The sequence below is a fragment of the Limulus polyphemus genome, unplaced genomic scaffold (assembly GCF_000517525.1).
Source record: "Limulus polyphemus unplaced genomic scaffold, Limulus_polyphemus-2.1.2 Scaffold59, whole genome shotgun sequence".
NCBI lineage: Eukaryota > Metazoa > Arthropoda > Merostomata > Xiphosura > Limulidae > Limulus > Limulus polyphemus.
Window position 1 is genome coordinate 446,483 of NW_013665669.1, and position 14,803 is coordinate 461,285.

Sequence of the window (14,803 nt, forward strand, 5' to 3'; positions counted from 1 at the left end):
AACCTAATACACACACACACACGTATATATATATATATAATTTGCGGTTGCAAAACTGTCAAAAAACCAATGACTTGTAGATTAAAGGAAACTCTAATCGGAAAATGCTACTACTGCTTCTGTCGTTAAAGCGTTACTACCAAAGGAACAAGGTAAAAAAAAATAGGGTTTATTGCTGTTTCCTGCTTGAGAAGAGCTATCGCGCAAGAAGCAAGAGAACTACAGTAACTACAGGAACAAAGAGCTGTCTTCTGTTTCTTTTTTATTCCCGCCACTGCATGATAGATATGCTTATCAACGTTTGTATGGGGAACAAATATAAAGCTATCGCAGAAAATAAAGTATATTAAAAGTACGTTTTGTTTTTCTTTTAACTTTACTTGTTAAACTCTTTCACTGCTATTACAATCACTTGCAGTCAGTTTTAGCGACTTATTCTACTGTAAACAAATATGTAGATTTCAGGAATTTTGAATAATAGTATATCCATGTCATAGGCGTAAACTGAATGCCTTCACAATTGCATAGTATAACATAGTATAAATATATTTGTTTTTCTTTGCATATAGTTAAAAAAATGCCAATAATGCATTTATATGACATAATTGAATAATAAATTTGAATTGTTATAGGGTTTTAGTAAAAGATGTAGGCCATTTTTTTTATTCCGAAAGATCTAAAACGCTTTACTATAACAAAAACTTCGAATTATATAATTTAATGTAAGATTTCGTATGCGATACATAAAGCACGTAGTTTTAAATATGAGCAAAAATTTAATTTCATCTGTATTTACTGTTTTAAATATTTTATAATTAATTCATTCAGAAGTTTACTATGCAATAAAAAATTGCTTAGAACTGTGGCATACCAATAAGCAAGTTTCAATATACATAAACTTTAGAATATCGAAAATGAAAAATAACAGTTCTTAGTAGGAAGTTTATTAAGAAACAATAATCCAGGGAAATGTGTATGGATAGATAAAATTAAGATGGCCTTAGTAGCTTTGCTATAAATACAAATACAATACAAACTTTTTTCGTTTAGATATTTTGCTAACTTAATAACAATTATAAACATACAACTTACAGAAAAATACCTGCAGTGACCAAGAAAACATACGCCATCCAATGGACACTGTATGTGTGAGAACATCTTTAAAATTATTAATAGAAGGTATTAGAAACTTTACAAAACTATGACTTGAAAATAGATCCAAGAAAAGCAGTTTCAAGAAATAGTAAGATCCGGATATAGACATCATTCTTACAACGCAAACGCATCCAGAATTCAACTTCCGGATGACTTTATTCATTCTGTGGACAACCTGCTATTCACACTGTAGTAGCTATACGGAAATTGAGATCAAGTTTTGCAAATTACACGCTGTTTAGGACGAAAAAAAATAAGAGTTTAACTTTTCGACTAAATGGAACACCGTGAAAGTGACTAACGTCGCTTATTATCAGTCAAAAACTTCAGTGACTATCCGCATACAGCCTTGATCAGTAGTTGAAGCATCAACAAAATCAGTTAAAAGAAATATGCAACATGATTTTTCAACAATAACTAAACTTAACTCTTATCGTTTGCGGTGTGTTCAACAAAAGAAAACGTTAGGTTAGAGAAAATTGTGTGGCCAAGAAAAAATAAAATAGAAATATTTATTACCTCTTGCCATTGGTGATACCATTAACAAATTCACAAATGCTGCACCATGCCCGTGTCCCATGATTGTAACATTGTTAATATCTCCACCAAATTCTACGATGTTTTCTTGTATCCAGTGGAGAGCTGCAACTTGATCCATGAGACCGTAGTTACCGCGAGAAGCTCCCTCTAGTGCTGGTAAAAATCCTAATAAAAAATATATATTTTTTGATAAAAGAGTTAACACAAAGAACCACTTTTATAGTGTAATAGACTTAAAATAAGACTCAAAACTCGAGCACTTTCGAATAGTCAAATAAAAATATAGTAATTCAGTGGAATATATTTTGCTCTCTCAAAGTTTATATCCATGCATTTGTTCTTTTTTGGAAATAAAAAAGTAACTTCAGTTCAGCTTCAATTCAATCTGTCTTCGGGGGGGGGGGGTGCTGCACTTGGTGCAGATACCAGTTTTCGTTGCTATGAAAATTATTTTAAACATTAGCTCAAAGTAAAACATTTAAGCACTATTTCAAAGCTCACTGTTAGATACCTTGTAGTGTTTTCCATGATGTGAGCCTTAAGAAACAGTGTTAAAATTTCGTTTTATATTATATTATTTTATTTGTTAGCTCACCTAAAACTCCAAGACGAAAGTTCAAAGTTATGACGATTACATTTGCCATACTTGCAATGACACTACCATCATATGGATTCCCAGAATTCCATTCGTAAGATTCCCCTTGAATGAAAACAATCACTGGAACCTTCGCGCTTTGGTGAAGAACTGAAAAGAAGAAAATTACAATATAGATTCAACATATTTTTTTTTATTTTCAATATTAAAAGGATAATACACTTTCTATTTCTGGTTAAATGAAAAGGAGGTAAAAAATTGTGTATTTCTGTATTTCATTTTATTCTTAAAAAATAGAAAGTCTCTTATAAAAGCGTTGTTTAACGTAGGCTGATCAACTTTCTTCAGTCAAGATATTTCGACAACTTCACGAACATCTAAAAATTCATTAAAATACAGTTCGTAAAACGTTTCTCTTCAATCTTAATTTAAAAAAGTTTATATTGCTCAAATAAACGATGTCAACTTAAAATAAATGCTCATATGATATTCATGATGTTAGGAAAACACTCAGGTTCAAAAGATCAATTTAACACAAAGATACGAAATCTTATGTAAATTTTTCGATGCCAAAAAAATTACTTAAACATCATTTCAAAGTAATACATTTAAACACTAGTTCAATGTTCATTGTCAGATACTTTGCAATGTTTCCAAGAAACAACCGATACTCTAGGAATATCTTGAGCAATCGATTGTAGATGCATTGAGTAAACTTGTAACTTCGCTGACAAAACATAGCATGGTCGATGAGCAGAGACCAGACATATTTTTAAAACTGGAATAAAACTTACTATCTCAAAAAACAACAACAACAAAAAGACGAAAGTAAAGCATAATCTACTGTAGAATCCTAAAAATTTTATTCAGTGTTTATTATTATCTTTACCTGTAATACGATCCTAGAATCTTTAAAGTGTTTATTGTTACCTTTATCTGTTATACGATCCTGGAACCTTTATAGTATTTCAAATTCGATAACGAGGAACCCACTTTGAGACTAATAATGGCTAGAGACAGCTTGAATGGGTAATGAAGAAAAACTTTAATATAACAGCAAATGTACAACGTTTCGACAAGGTTTTGTCATCATCAGATGATGAGGACAATACCTTGTCGAAACATTGTACATTTGCTGTTATGTTAAACATCTAAAGTATACAAACTATGGTCTGAACCTTTATAGTATTTATTGTTACCTTTATCTGTTATACGATCTTGGAACCTTTATAGTGTTTATTGTTACCGTTATCTGTTATACGATCTTGGAACCTTTATAGTGTTTATTGTTACCTTTATCTGTTATACGATCCTTTACACAGTGTTTATTGTTACCATTATCTGTTATACAATATACAAAAATACCAAATATCGTTAAATCTGAGCTGTGCTCATAAAATTTTATCATAGCATTTTATGGCTGGTAATTTTGGGTTGTATCTAGATGCTGCTATGTTGGTGAAATAAAATACAAGGTCAATAGAACAGTACGAATTATCCGCCACGTGTTTATCTTTTAGAAATAGAGCTTTTGTTGCTGACTGTTTTAATTTTTATTAGGTTTTCCACCATAAGAATTACGTATCGATTTTTGTGTCATATTAGTGAATATGATACGCAGTTCATTTTTACCGAATGATACTAATTAGCTATTACCGAAAAAGTGAAAACAAAAATCGCATACTACCAAAGTGATTTTTTAATTTTTTCATTCTTAAATACGAGTCGATTTAATCCAATTTTTATGTGCTTTTCAGTTCACAGCTTATTTATGCTATAAATGGCTTTTATTTATTTATTCACTTGTGCATTGTTGTGTTAAGTAAATACTAGTATTCATCTTAACCAGTTGAAAAAATGTTCTTTTGCAGTTAATAGTGTATTTTCTTAATTAAAATGTGAATGGTTAGTTAGAGCGAAATAAACAAGTACTTCAAATACAGAATATTAAAGTATTGTATCTGGGATAACTAGAAAATCCACGAGATTGTATTTATATTATTCATCTGTCGCGTAGCTTCCGTTTTTTTAGTACAAAATATATTTTCTCTTCAAAATAAGATGAAGAATTAACTACGAAACTGCTTTGATTATATTTACTGTAACAGCGTATACTATTTCTACATTATCACTGCATACTTTGTGGTAAATCTAAAAGAATACATCAGAAAAAATCCTGTTTATACAACTAAAGAAAGTACTGAAACTTCATGAGCAAGGTAACTTTTATAAATGTCGTGTTGATAAACTTAAGAATTATTTCGCATTTTCATTTGGTTTGTATGAATCCTGAATAACAACTGTAGTTTGTGTGAATGCTGAATAACAACTGTAGTTTGTATGAATGCTAAATAACAACTGTAGTTTGTATGAAAGCTGAATAACTCTAGTTTGTATGAATCCTGAATAATAACTTTAGTTTGTATGAAGCCACAAAAATAATTCAAGTTTATGTGAATCCTGAATAGTAACTTTCATTTGTATTACTCCTGAATAATAACTAGTAATATTCTATCTCTACAAAGGCAAATGCTCTAAGTAAAAAGATACAAGTCAGAAAACAAATTAAGAACACAAATTTGAAAGTGTGTATGAGAACGCCCTGGTTATATCAGTGTTTGTCAGTATTACCACGCACGAACAAGTGTAGTAACGCAAGTTAAACGTTGAGCGTGAGTATCTGTTAAGTGAAACTGAAGATTAATTATGATATACATGATTTTAATCTCAGCACTGAGCATGAGAGTGTATTAAGACAGGGTAAACGCAATAAAAATTTCTTAATAAATGAACATGAATGTGACAATAGAGGATAAGGATGAGTGTATGTGTGTTTGCTAGTAAAAGCTTGATACCAGGAATGAAAGACCGTAAATGGGGGGTTAACGTTAAGAATAATATAGTGTTGGCAGAATCTAAGTATTAATAAGAGTATGTTAAGAGAGGCTAAAAATTAAGCATGCGTGGTCTTGTACGCAAGCTAAAGTTCAAACAATAGGGTGTCTTATTACAAGCAGGAAATGGAACAATAGAGTATGTTCAAAGATAATTCATGAGATCGAGGTAACAGAGAATAAACATTCCACATGAAAATGTGTAAGAAAAGCTCAAATTAAACAAAATATTTAAGTAACATAGACTAATGGTAAATTTTGAAAGTACAAGAATAGATGAATACAAGAGCTACAGTGTAGAAATACAGTTTATAAAAGATAGAAAAAGGATACGAAAAAAAAAAGGTTTAAAGATCAAATTTGAGAAAGTACGAATACAGGCTAAATATCTAGGATTGTAAAGAATTTGGAAAGAAAACTTGATTAAACTATCACCGTTTGAAATCAAATATGCTATTATATGAATAGGAGCTTAAGGACCACATTTATACGAGCCTTTGTAATTCATATAAATAAAGATTATTAAAAACAATCGTGGACACTGTGAAGGAAGTAGTATAAAACGCATATAATATAGGATTACTCCAATGAGAATCCACTGACGTTCGAAATTTATAACTGTTCCTGGTCAATATCGTAAATTTTCCGATTGATAAGGGTTAGCAAAATCACGGTTTATAGACTAATTAATAGCACACGGTTATAGCAGGTTCCTAGCCAACTTTTTAAGCTCTCTCTCTTTTGGGAGCGTCGCCTTGCATGTTTTGTAGGTGCGAGAAATGTTTTTCTTGAAAAGTTCGGACAACAATACTGAACTTTATTTAACCGGTTACGGAAGTGGTTATATTGTCGATTCTTGCATTCACGAATATTCTACACTCTTGGAGAATTGGCGGGAGTTTCGCAATACGTAGGCACGTTTTTAAATATGAACTCATTCCAAACAAACGTTGTCATTAAAATAAATATATAACAAATTCGTTATACGCAATACATATCTGACACTATAAGTTACTCATATTTTTAAATACACATTTAATATAAACAACGTTCATATTAAAAATAAATACATAACAATAAATTCGTTACACATTCCATTCTCATTAGTGGTGCACTAAACACATTTAAGCTCCCAGGACCCAATTATCGTACGACAAACTTGTAGAACTCAAATTTTTGAATGGTGAGGATTACTTCATACGACAGTCTGAGATGAATTTTCATGTTTCAAAGGAACTGTATGAAAACTGTAAAAATAGTACGTGAAACTAGTTCTGTTGATAATAAAATGTGTCTAGCAAAGCTGCAGGAGGATGTTCTGTATAGAAGGCTCCAAATTAAAATTGTTTAGCAATAATCAACGATAGTTTGTTCGATGACAGAGAGTAAAATGGTATCATCATCAACGTGTAACATATACAGTGAAGCACGCTAGGAGACCAACATAAGTGTGAACTGCTCTTAACCAGTAAATAAGCTAATGCAACCAGGACTTTAGATAGGTCCCAATTCCTTCTTATCTATTATGTCATTTCTTTAGCAGCAAAACATATTATGTAAAGATTCGTCTTCCAGCAAGATAATGATACTAAACACACTGCAATGAAGTGAAATGATTTCTCACGATCATGGCTTGTCCTACACAAAGTCTCGATATTAATATTATTAAGGTTGTTTGGCTTGTGTGGAAATTGAGAAGGTCAAACGACAACCAAACAACTTGTATGAGGTAATAAAGGTCATTTGCAACAACATTTCAAAGTTATACGTTGATAAACTTACGGTAGCGTATAAACAAGGTGTACTACTTTGTTTTAGGCAAATACAAAATGGTAGTCAGTTGTACAATGTATTCACTATTCTTTGTAATAATGTATTGCACTAATGATAAATTGGCTTCTTTGCAATATACCTGATTGCCTGTTATTTTGTACATGTATCATTTTTGTGTTTCTATAAAGTTTTTCAATACTGTATACATTCTAAGACTTATCTTTATGCATGTTGGAATTGCTGAAAGAGACCCAAGGTCCTTATTGTTGAAAGACGGTTTAAAGTAGGAATTTGTGCACAAATTTATCAAAAGACAATCAGAAGGAACCAATGTTAGAAAGAGTCTTTGTTTGTCTTTCAGTTCGAGTTGAAATATGATATAGAAAAAAACGCGAAATGACATCAAATTGGTACAATTTAACGGTGATAAGGCTTAAATTTAATCCTCCCCTTTTTGTTTAATTCTGAATACACAAGTGAATAACCTTCAAAATTACTTAAGCCCGAAAAATTAACCTAATATATCAGTGATGCATGATAAATTCATGCTTCCTTTCTTTGTAATTCCGTTTCCCTGTTGCAGTTGGGTTTATGTTAAATTATTCATGAAAAATGTCCATTATAAGAAAAACTAAAGAAGTTTCTCAGATAAACAAAAAACGATTTTTTTTAGTTTTTCTTTTATTCACCTTGAAAATAACTGTATGACTTTTTTCTGATTTTCCTTTATTGGGAAGATCAATTTGTTATAAAAACACAATTTCCTATAAAAAAAGATCAGCTTTTCATTGACGTCCATAACTTTAAATTAAGAAGTCATTTCAGTGAATTGTGTCGGTTACAAAAAATAAATAAAATAAAATAAATAAACGAAGAAGAAAAAATCAACGATTTGCTCAAACTAATGCGCATTTTGTTTGTTTTAGTGCTTGCTTGTCTAGCACGTGACTTGTGACAGATGAAATCACTGGTTGCCATGTCGACCGATTTAGTTTACGGTCTTGCTACAAAAAGACCTCTCTCGTTCTCCAACATTGAAGTTGCGTAACGGTAACATAGGAACAACTGTTTACAACAATGGCCCCTCACAGAGTATATTTTTGTGTGTTTGCTCGTCTTCCTTTTTAACCAAACTATTTTCTATATATGTTTTACCAAAGTAAGTACTTTATTATGTAGGTTTGTATTAATCCTAAATTACTCTTCTCTTCAGTTTTAAATGAACCCGATGATTATAATTTTACTAGAAATACAATAAAAATTAGCATCACAAGTTATATATTCCCTTTAAAAACATCTTTTTCGATTCGCATGTTTATAGAGTTCTGAGAAAAATATATATCTGTCCATATTGTTTATATTATGTTTCTGGATAGTAAAGCGATTATGTGGTGTGATTTGTGAGAAAATGGAAAAAAAAAACGCACACAAAAAATTCCAGATTTTTGTTTAATGTTTTCTGCAATCATATTTTGATAAATCTTACAAAGTTCAGTTATTAAATAAATCATCTCGTCTGCTATGTTTGTTTGTTCTAAACTCAAAGCTGCATAATGTACTATTTGCACTGTGTCAAGCGGAGGAATGAATCCCGAGTTTTAAAGTTATAAAACTTCAAGTTTACCGCTGAGCACAGGGGCCTGTGTACTAGGAGCTTAATATATCGCTTATATTATTGTAGCTTATAACTAAGAGTCATTAATATTTTTATTTAGGTTTATAAACGTTATATCCATCCATACGAACTAAAATACACATGCCTGTTATACCTAAATGACTTTGATGGTCTTTACAACAAATATTTACGCTTAAAATGTATATAGATATTAGAGAATACGAAGTTGCCAAAGGTAATATAGCAAGAATGAGTTTATGCTCGTTATCAAGTTTTATGACTAAGTTTAAAAAAGAATGTTTTCCATTACACAGTCACAGTTCAGTAGAATTTCAACAATACATTAAAACATATAACAGCATACATTGAAAGATGTGTGCATGAAACATTGAAGATTCATCTTCCAAGATGTAAAAAAAAAAAAAAATGATCAGCATACTTCGGAGGATAATATCCAATTTACTATAACGTTATTTATTTTAGCTGATGGACAAGCATCCGGAACGAACCGATGGATTCTGAGCTGATGGGTATGTCTGATTAGGGAATTTATCACAGAGTTTGTAAACAGGATATAAGTAAAATGATACGCCACATTATGATATCAGAAACTCCCTCAGGATGAGTTTGGGAGAGTTTGTATTCAGGTGAAAAACCTGAAGTAAACTGAAAGAGAGCAGTTGAAAAAAAACAACAACAAAAACAAGACTTATTATGTTCAAATACTCTCTCTGTGCTCTCATACAGTGTTTACAGGATAGCTGGATGTGAATGCCAATGCATGTGTTTTGAAGCTAAATCAAAAACATTAGCTAGTCGTACAGATAAAATAACAAATTATTTCCAAAATAGCACTGTTCAATAAAGCAACGCCTGCATTGACTGAAGTCCAAGTCATAAGCATGAATCTATGATGAATATAGTTAATCATGTGCTAATATCGGTAAAGCACTGAACAGTAAATAGAAAAATCACATAGGTATGAAATATATGGAAATATATTGAAGTGGTATTTGAAGCACACATCTGGAGTGTGGAAATTTTTTATCCGCTTAGAATACGTCTATACGAAGTGAAATGATATAAAATATAGAATACGTACATGAATGATTTAAACAATACAAAATACCTTGTGGTGACAATCGCAACTGCCTAATTTGAATCTCTCATTTCCGCATTTTGCAGAGAAAGCTACAAGTAATCGTACTAATGATGCAACTAATAACACGAGAAATCAATCAGATAATGAGCCACACTACGTTATCCAGAGGATATTCAAATCAAAGTTGTTGCTATTGATTTTTATGTGTGAAACATAAAACTTCCACATATTTCGTTGTTTTCACACTTTAATATCGTAAAAAATATCGAATACAAAACAGAAACTGACGTATATGTATATAATAAACTGAGTTAAAAAAAGAGATAGTTACTATGGTTACATCAGGTAAAACTACTGTGTGAAACAAATTGCACAAAAATGTCCTTCAGAAAATCTAAAACAACAACAAACGTAAACTGTTTTTACTTGACAAGACTTTAAAGAAGAAATTATTAATTACATTCATTGAGTTTTTATTTACTCGATGATGGAACTTTAGAATTTTTGTGCAATATAGCAAAACAGAATAGAAAAATATTTTATGAAACATAGATAAAATGTATAAAATCAATATAAAAACTTTAACCATATATATATATATATTTAATTTAACTTCATAAAAGAGCCTTTGAAGTTTAACAGCTTTCTATCTAACTTAATCTAGGGCTTAGCGTTTCTAGCTTTTGTCTTATCTGACTATAATTTGGAAATATTCTGTATTTCTTAAAACAACCCATACTATGATTAGCCGAGAAATCACTACAGTTTTAGTAGGTTTCATTATCTTGTTGTGTTGGTGAGAGCTGATATTACTTAAAATAGTGTCCTGTAGAATCCCATGGTCCTGTGAATGGTCGTCAGAATTTTTCCACAAAGATTTTGTTTGTTTGTTGTTTTGAATTTCGCGCAAAGCTACACGAGGGCTATCTGCACTAGCCATTCCTAATTTAGCAGTGTAAGGCTAGAGGGAAGGCATCATCACCCACCGCCAACTCTTGGGCTACTCTTCCACAAAGATAACCAATAATGGCTTATTTTCCAATTATTAAATGTTAACCCCTCAGGAGCCAAATATATATTTAAAAATCATAAGGCATTTTGTATATTTATTTATAATTTTACATTAACAGTGCTGTTACGAGATTGATCATGGTCACCTAGGCTAGGCTTTAAGGGTTGGAGTTCCGTGACGGAAAGAATGAAATAAGAGGGTTCCATGGTTTCGTACAGTTTGAAAACCACTGGTATAAAATATTAGAAACCAATTTATTATAGCGTATTTTGTTTTCTTCTCTAACGTAAAGTGATATAACTTATTTTACAGGACATAGTCACATTTACCTCTTACGAACTATTAATATCGTATCATGCTTGGGGGTATTCTTTAAGTGTCTACAGGGAATCTAAGGAATTAAGATTCCTGTTCAGAAAGCATTGAACATGGTAATGGACTACTGTGAGTCTTCCACAGAACACAATTTAGTTTGGCAATGAAGAAACAAATAGGTGGAAATGATCTAACAGGAATATTTTAGTATTCATCAATAGGATCTGCCTTTAATTTCCTTTGTAATGTTACAATGAATAAGATGTGTAATTATGACTTAAAGAATACTTCATAATGGTCCAGTAGGCTTAGGATTTAACAAATGGGCAAATCAAAGTTTAACTGAAGAATCCCTTATGTTCACCAAACCGAGATGTAACAACAACTTTAGTATCAATAGAGGTAGTGGTTTCTTGAAAGAAAATGTCGCGTCATACACTAAACTTAGTTTTTCAGGATGCTTTGTGATTGTGTTGTCTTTCAGCGAAACAATTGGCCACGTTTGTTCCACGCAACAGTGAACTGCTAAACAATGTTATGTACTTTTGTACCCCTTACACTTAAACCCAAAAGATGTACAAAAGACTTGTGTACAGTCGGTCTACCATAATAATGAGCTTGCCTTTTACAATATTTTTTTTTTGCTCTTCCTGAAACTAGTTACTGTTATAAATTATTGAGTTCTAAGCATATCTTGGTTTGTGTTGCTTCCCGTTTCGTTTCATAACATAATTCAATATGTAGCGGTATCGATAACTCTTGACTGTTTGTACCGTCGTTGCTCTTGATATTCTGTTGCAGTACATGCGACATCACCTTAGATATCGTCCTTATGCGCAATTAGAAATCTTTGTATTCGTGTGTATACAAACACCTGCTAATCTGTTTGGTCTTACCTGGAAAATATGACGCCCGAAACTTCTTACACTTTTAGACACCTGCGAATAGAATATCACATGATTTCCTGTCCTGTACACTCGTTAGAATGGTTCAAGCTCCTGTTGAAGCCAGCAGACATTTTGAATTATATATATATGTGTGTGTGTGTGTCTGATGCACAGCTCTTTCTCATATGAAGCAATAGGGTATTCACTTACTTAGTTGTTTTTTTTTTCGTAATATTTAAATGAGACACGAGTATTTTGCACTTAAATGTTTTTTTTTGGTCGAAAATAATTTAGTCGTATAATAAAGAAATAAGCGCAATTATTGAAATTATGTACGATCTGTGGAATGATGCAATAAAACACCATTCTGTAAAATTGGATTGGGCGTAGTCTAGTGATTAGCGTGGATGGGTTCACAGTTCGCGTCCTGCTTCTACAAAACCACATTCCACACCTTGGGGCTGTTGGTGCGCTATGAGGCAAGAGTTGGCAGTGGATGCTGTTAACTAATTGCCTTTCCTCCATTGTATGGGATCAAAATAAGAGACAATTATGATGAGATAGCCTTTGTGTAACTTTGCTAGAAAATTTGAAGAGGTTTTATTTTTTCGTACACTCATGTTTGCGTACTTTTTAGTGGAATCTGGACTAATCGTCTCTAATTATGAAGCGATAGACTAGAAAATATGCAGCCAGTCACCATCAACTATTGAGCACTAATCGAATAGTGGGATTTGCCGTCACATTATAACGTCTCTACGGCTGAAAAAGATAGCATGTTCGGTGATGGGATTCGAACCCATAACTCACAAATTATGAATAGAGTGCCCTAACCAAACCATGATCAAACTAATGAACTCTTCTTTGGCGAGGACTATTCCTTAATCAAACTGATATGTAATTAATAATGACTGGAGAATTAAATACGTATTATTATTATTAATACGTATTATTATTATTAATACGTATTATACGTATTATTACAGTAAACGTTGTACATTTGCTGTTATGTTAAAATTATATTAAAGTTTTTCTTCATTACCCATTCAAGCCGTCTCCAGCCACTATTAATCTCAAAGTGGGTTCCTCGTCACCGAATTTAATACGTATTTGTTGGGCAAAAAAGTACTTATTTAACAAATAATACTTGTTTGCCAAAAACTGTTATCCTACTACGGTATTTAATTCTTGTTTGAAGAGAAGCATTTCATTATCAAATTGATACATTTTTGATTGTTAAGAATGTTTTTTTAGTGAACTAAATAAATTTTGAATTATTAATATTTTCTCTCATCAAACTAATCTAAACAGATGTTAACAGCACTTTATATAATGATTTATAAAAGCTAGTGCAATAACGTGTAATCACAGATGCGAACCAAGGCGCCACGAGCAACATGTTTAGCATCCCTGTATATTTAATTAATAATGAACTCTCAACCATTCGACTGTACAATGTCGCCACGGGCTGCTATTGCCTGTAGGTACATATATACATGTATGTGTGTTCACGAAGGATATTCATATAGCGGGATAGTTAATAAACAATGCAAATAAGGTAGTTTTGTTACCGTTAGCATGATAATAAACAAGGATTTCAAGTGAAAGCACATGAGTCAAAGTTTACAAGCTTTCATTCACACTTCGAAATCAAGGGGTTTTCTCATGAAAAAAATGATGCAAGAAATTGGAGTCAGAGAAATTCCATTCAGCCACATACAGCTCCAATGGATTTTCGTACAATTGGGCCACTTAAACATGGTTTGGAAGTAAACGTTCAGGTAGAGTAGAGAGTCTATGGAAGGTTTATCAAGATGTTTAAGTATAAGATTATTGTTTTTGCAGGAGCATTTTAGAATGGGATTTGTGATGTCTTGTAAAAGTGTGTAATCGTGACTACAACATCTCTTATTATAATGCAGCTTGCGATGTATACGTCCAAAACTCGGATTTCAGAAACTACCGCACCAATCATCACCAATCGTAACCGGGCAATATTTTTATAACGAGGCAGTATTTTTATAGCTGAGCAATAATTGAAACAATTGAAATTTCCACAAAAATGATATGTTTCAGATTTAACCAATAATAATTACTAAAAAAAGGAGTCAATTTCAAATATAAAACAATCAAAAACAAACTTAAAAATATATTTTTTCTTTAGTGAAAATCTCATGAGTGTCGCAACAGAAAAGCAAGTCACTTTCATTGATAACTGCGTTAAAAAGAAATAATTCAATAAAATCTAATCTGTGATGTAATGCTGTTATGATAGCTCATTTTCAAACTAAAATTCAATAAAAATCTTTTTTTTTTCACGTATGGTGAACATTATTGAATGTCAAGTATGAGTATATTGTTGTAGAACTGTCAGACAATTCCAGTTAAGGCCGCAGATACTAACAGTTATACCTGCCCGGAGGGCGTGTATTTCTGTTAGTATCATAAATGAAGTTAGAAGATAGCACCAGACCTTAAGTATCGTTTTTACGAGAAAGCAACTATCTTCAGAGTTTGCTTAACAAAAAGTGCTTTCTTATTAAACTAAACAACACATTTTTGAGGCAGGGCGTTTTCTATTAAGCTAAACAATACTTGTTTAGTACAATGATTTATTATTATTAAACTAGATAATACTTTTCTGATACAGTGTTTTATTATTAATAAATCAATTAATATTTAGTTAACACTATTTCAATATTAAATTAAACAATACTCCTTTGAATAAGAGTGTTTCCTTATCACAATATATACATTATAATTCGAGTATTGCAGTCTTTGCATTACATCAATCTGCGGGTCGCGGGTTTGAATCCCAGTCCCACCAAACATGTTCGCTCCTTCAGCCGTGGGGGCGTTATAATGTGACGGTCAATCCCACTACTCGTTAGTAAAAGAGTAGCTCAAGAGTTGGC

At 31.8% G+C, this 14,803-nt stretch overlaps 1 protein-coding gene across 2 annotated transcripts in view; it reads right to left on the reverse strand.

Moving 5' to 3' along the window:
- Positions 1 to 14,803, reverse strand: part of LOC106464310 (neuroligin-4, X-linked-like) — a 145,527-nt gene that overhangs the window by 37,433 nt on the left and 93,291 nt on the right. For both annotated transcript variants that reach the window (XM_013924444.2, XM_022392554.1), the window contains 2 exons: positions 2,291 to 2,440; positions 1,675 to 1,860 (listed from right to left, as the gene is read on the reverse strand). In XM_013924444.2, coding sequence (XP_013779898.1) covers positions 1,675 to 1,860; positions 2,291 to 2,440 — 336 coding nt within the window. The remainder of the gene's footprint in view (positions 1 to 1,674; positions 1,861 to 2,290; positions 2,441 to 14,803) is intronic.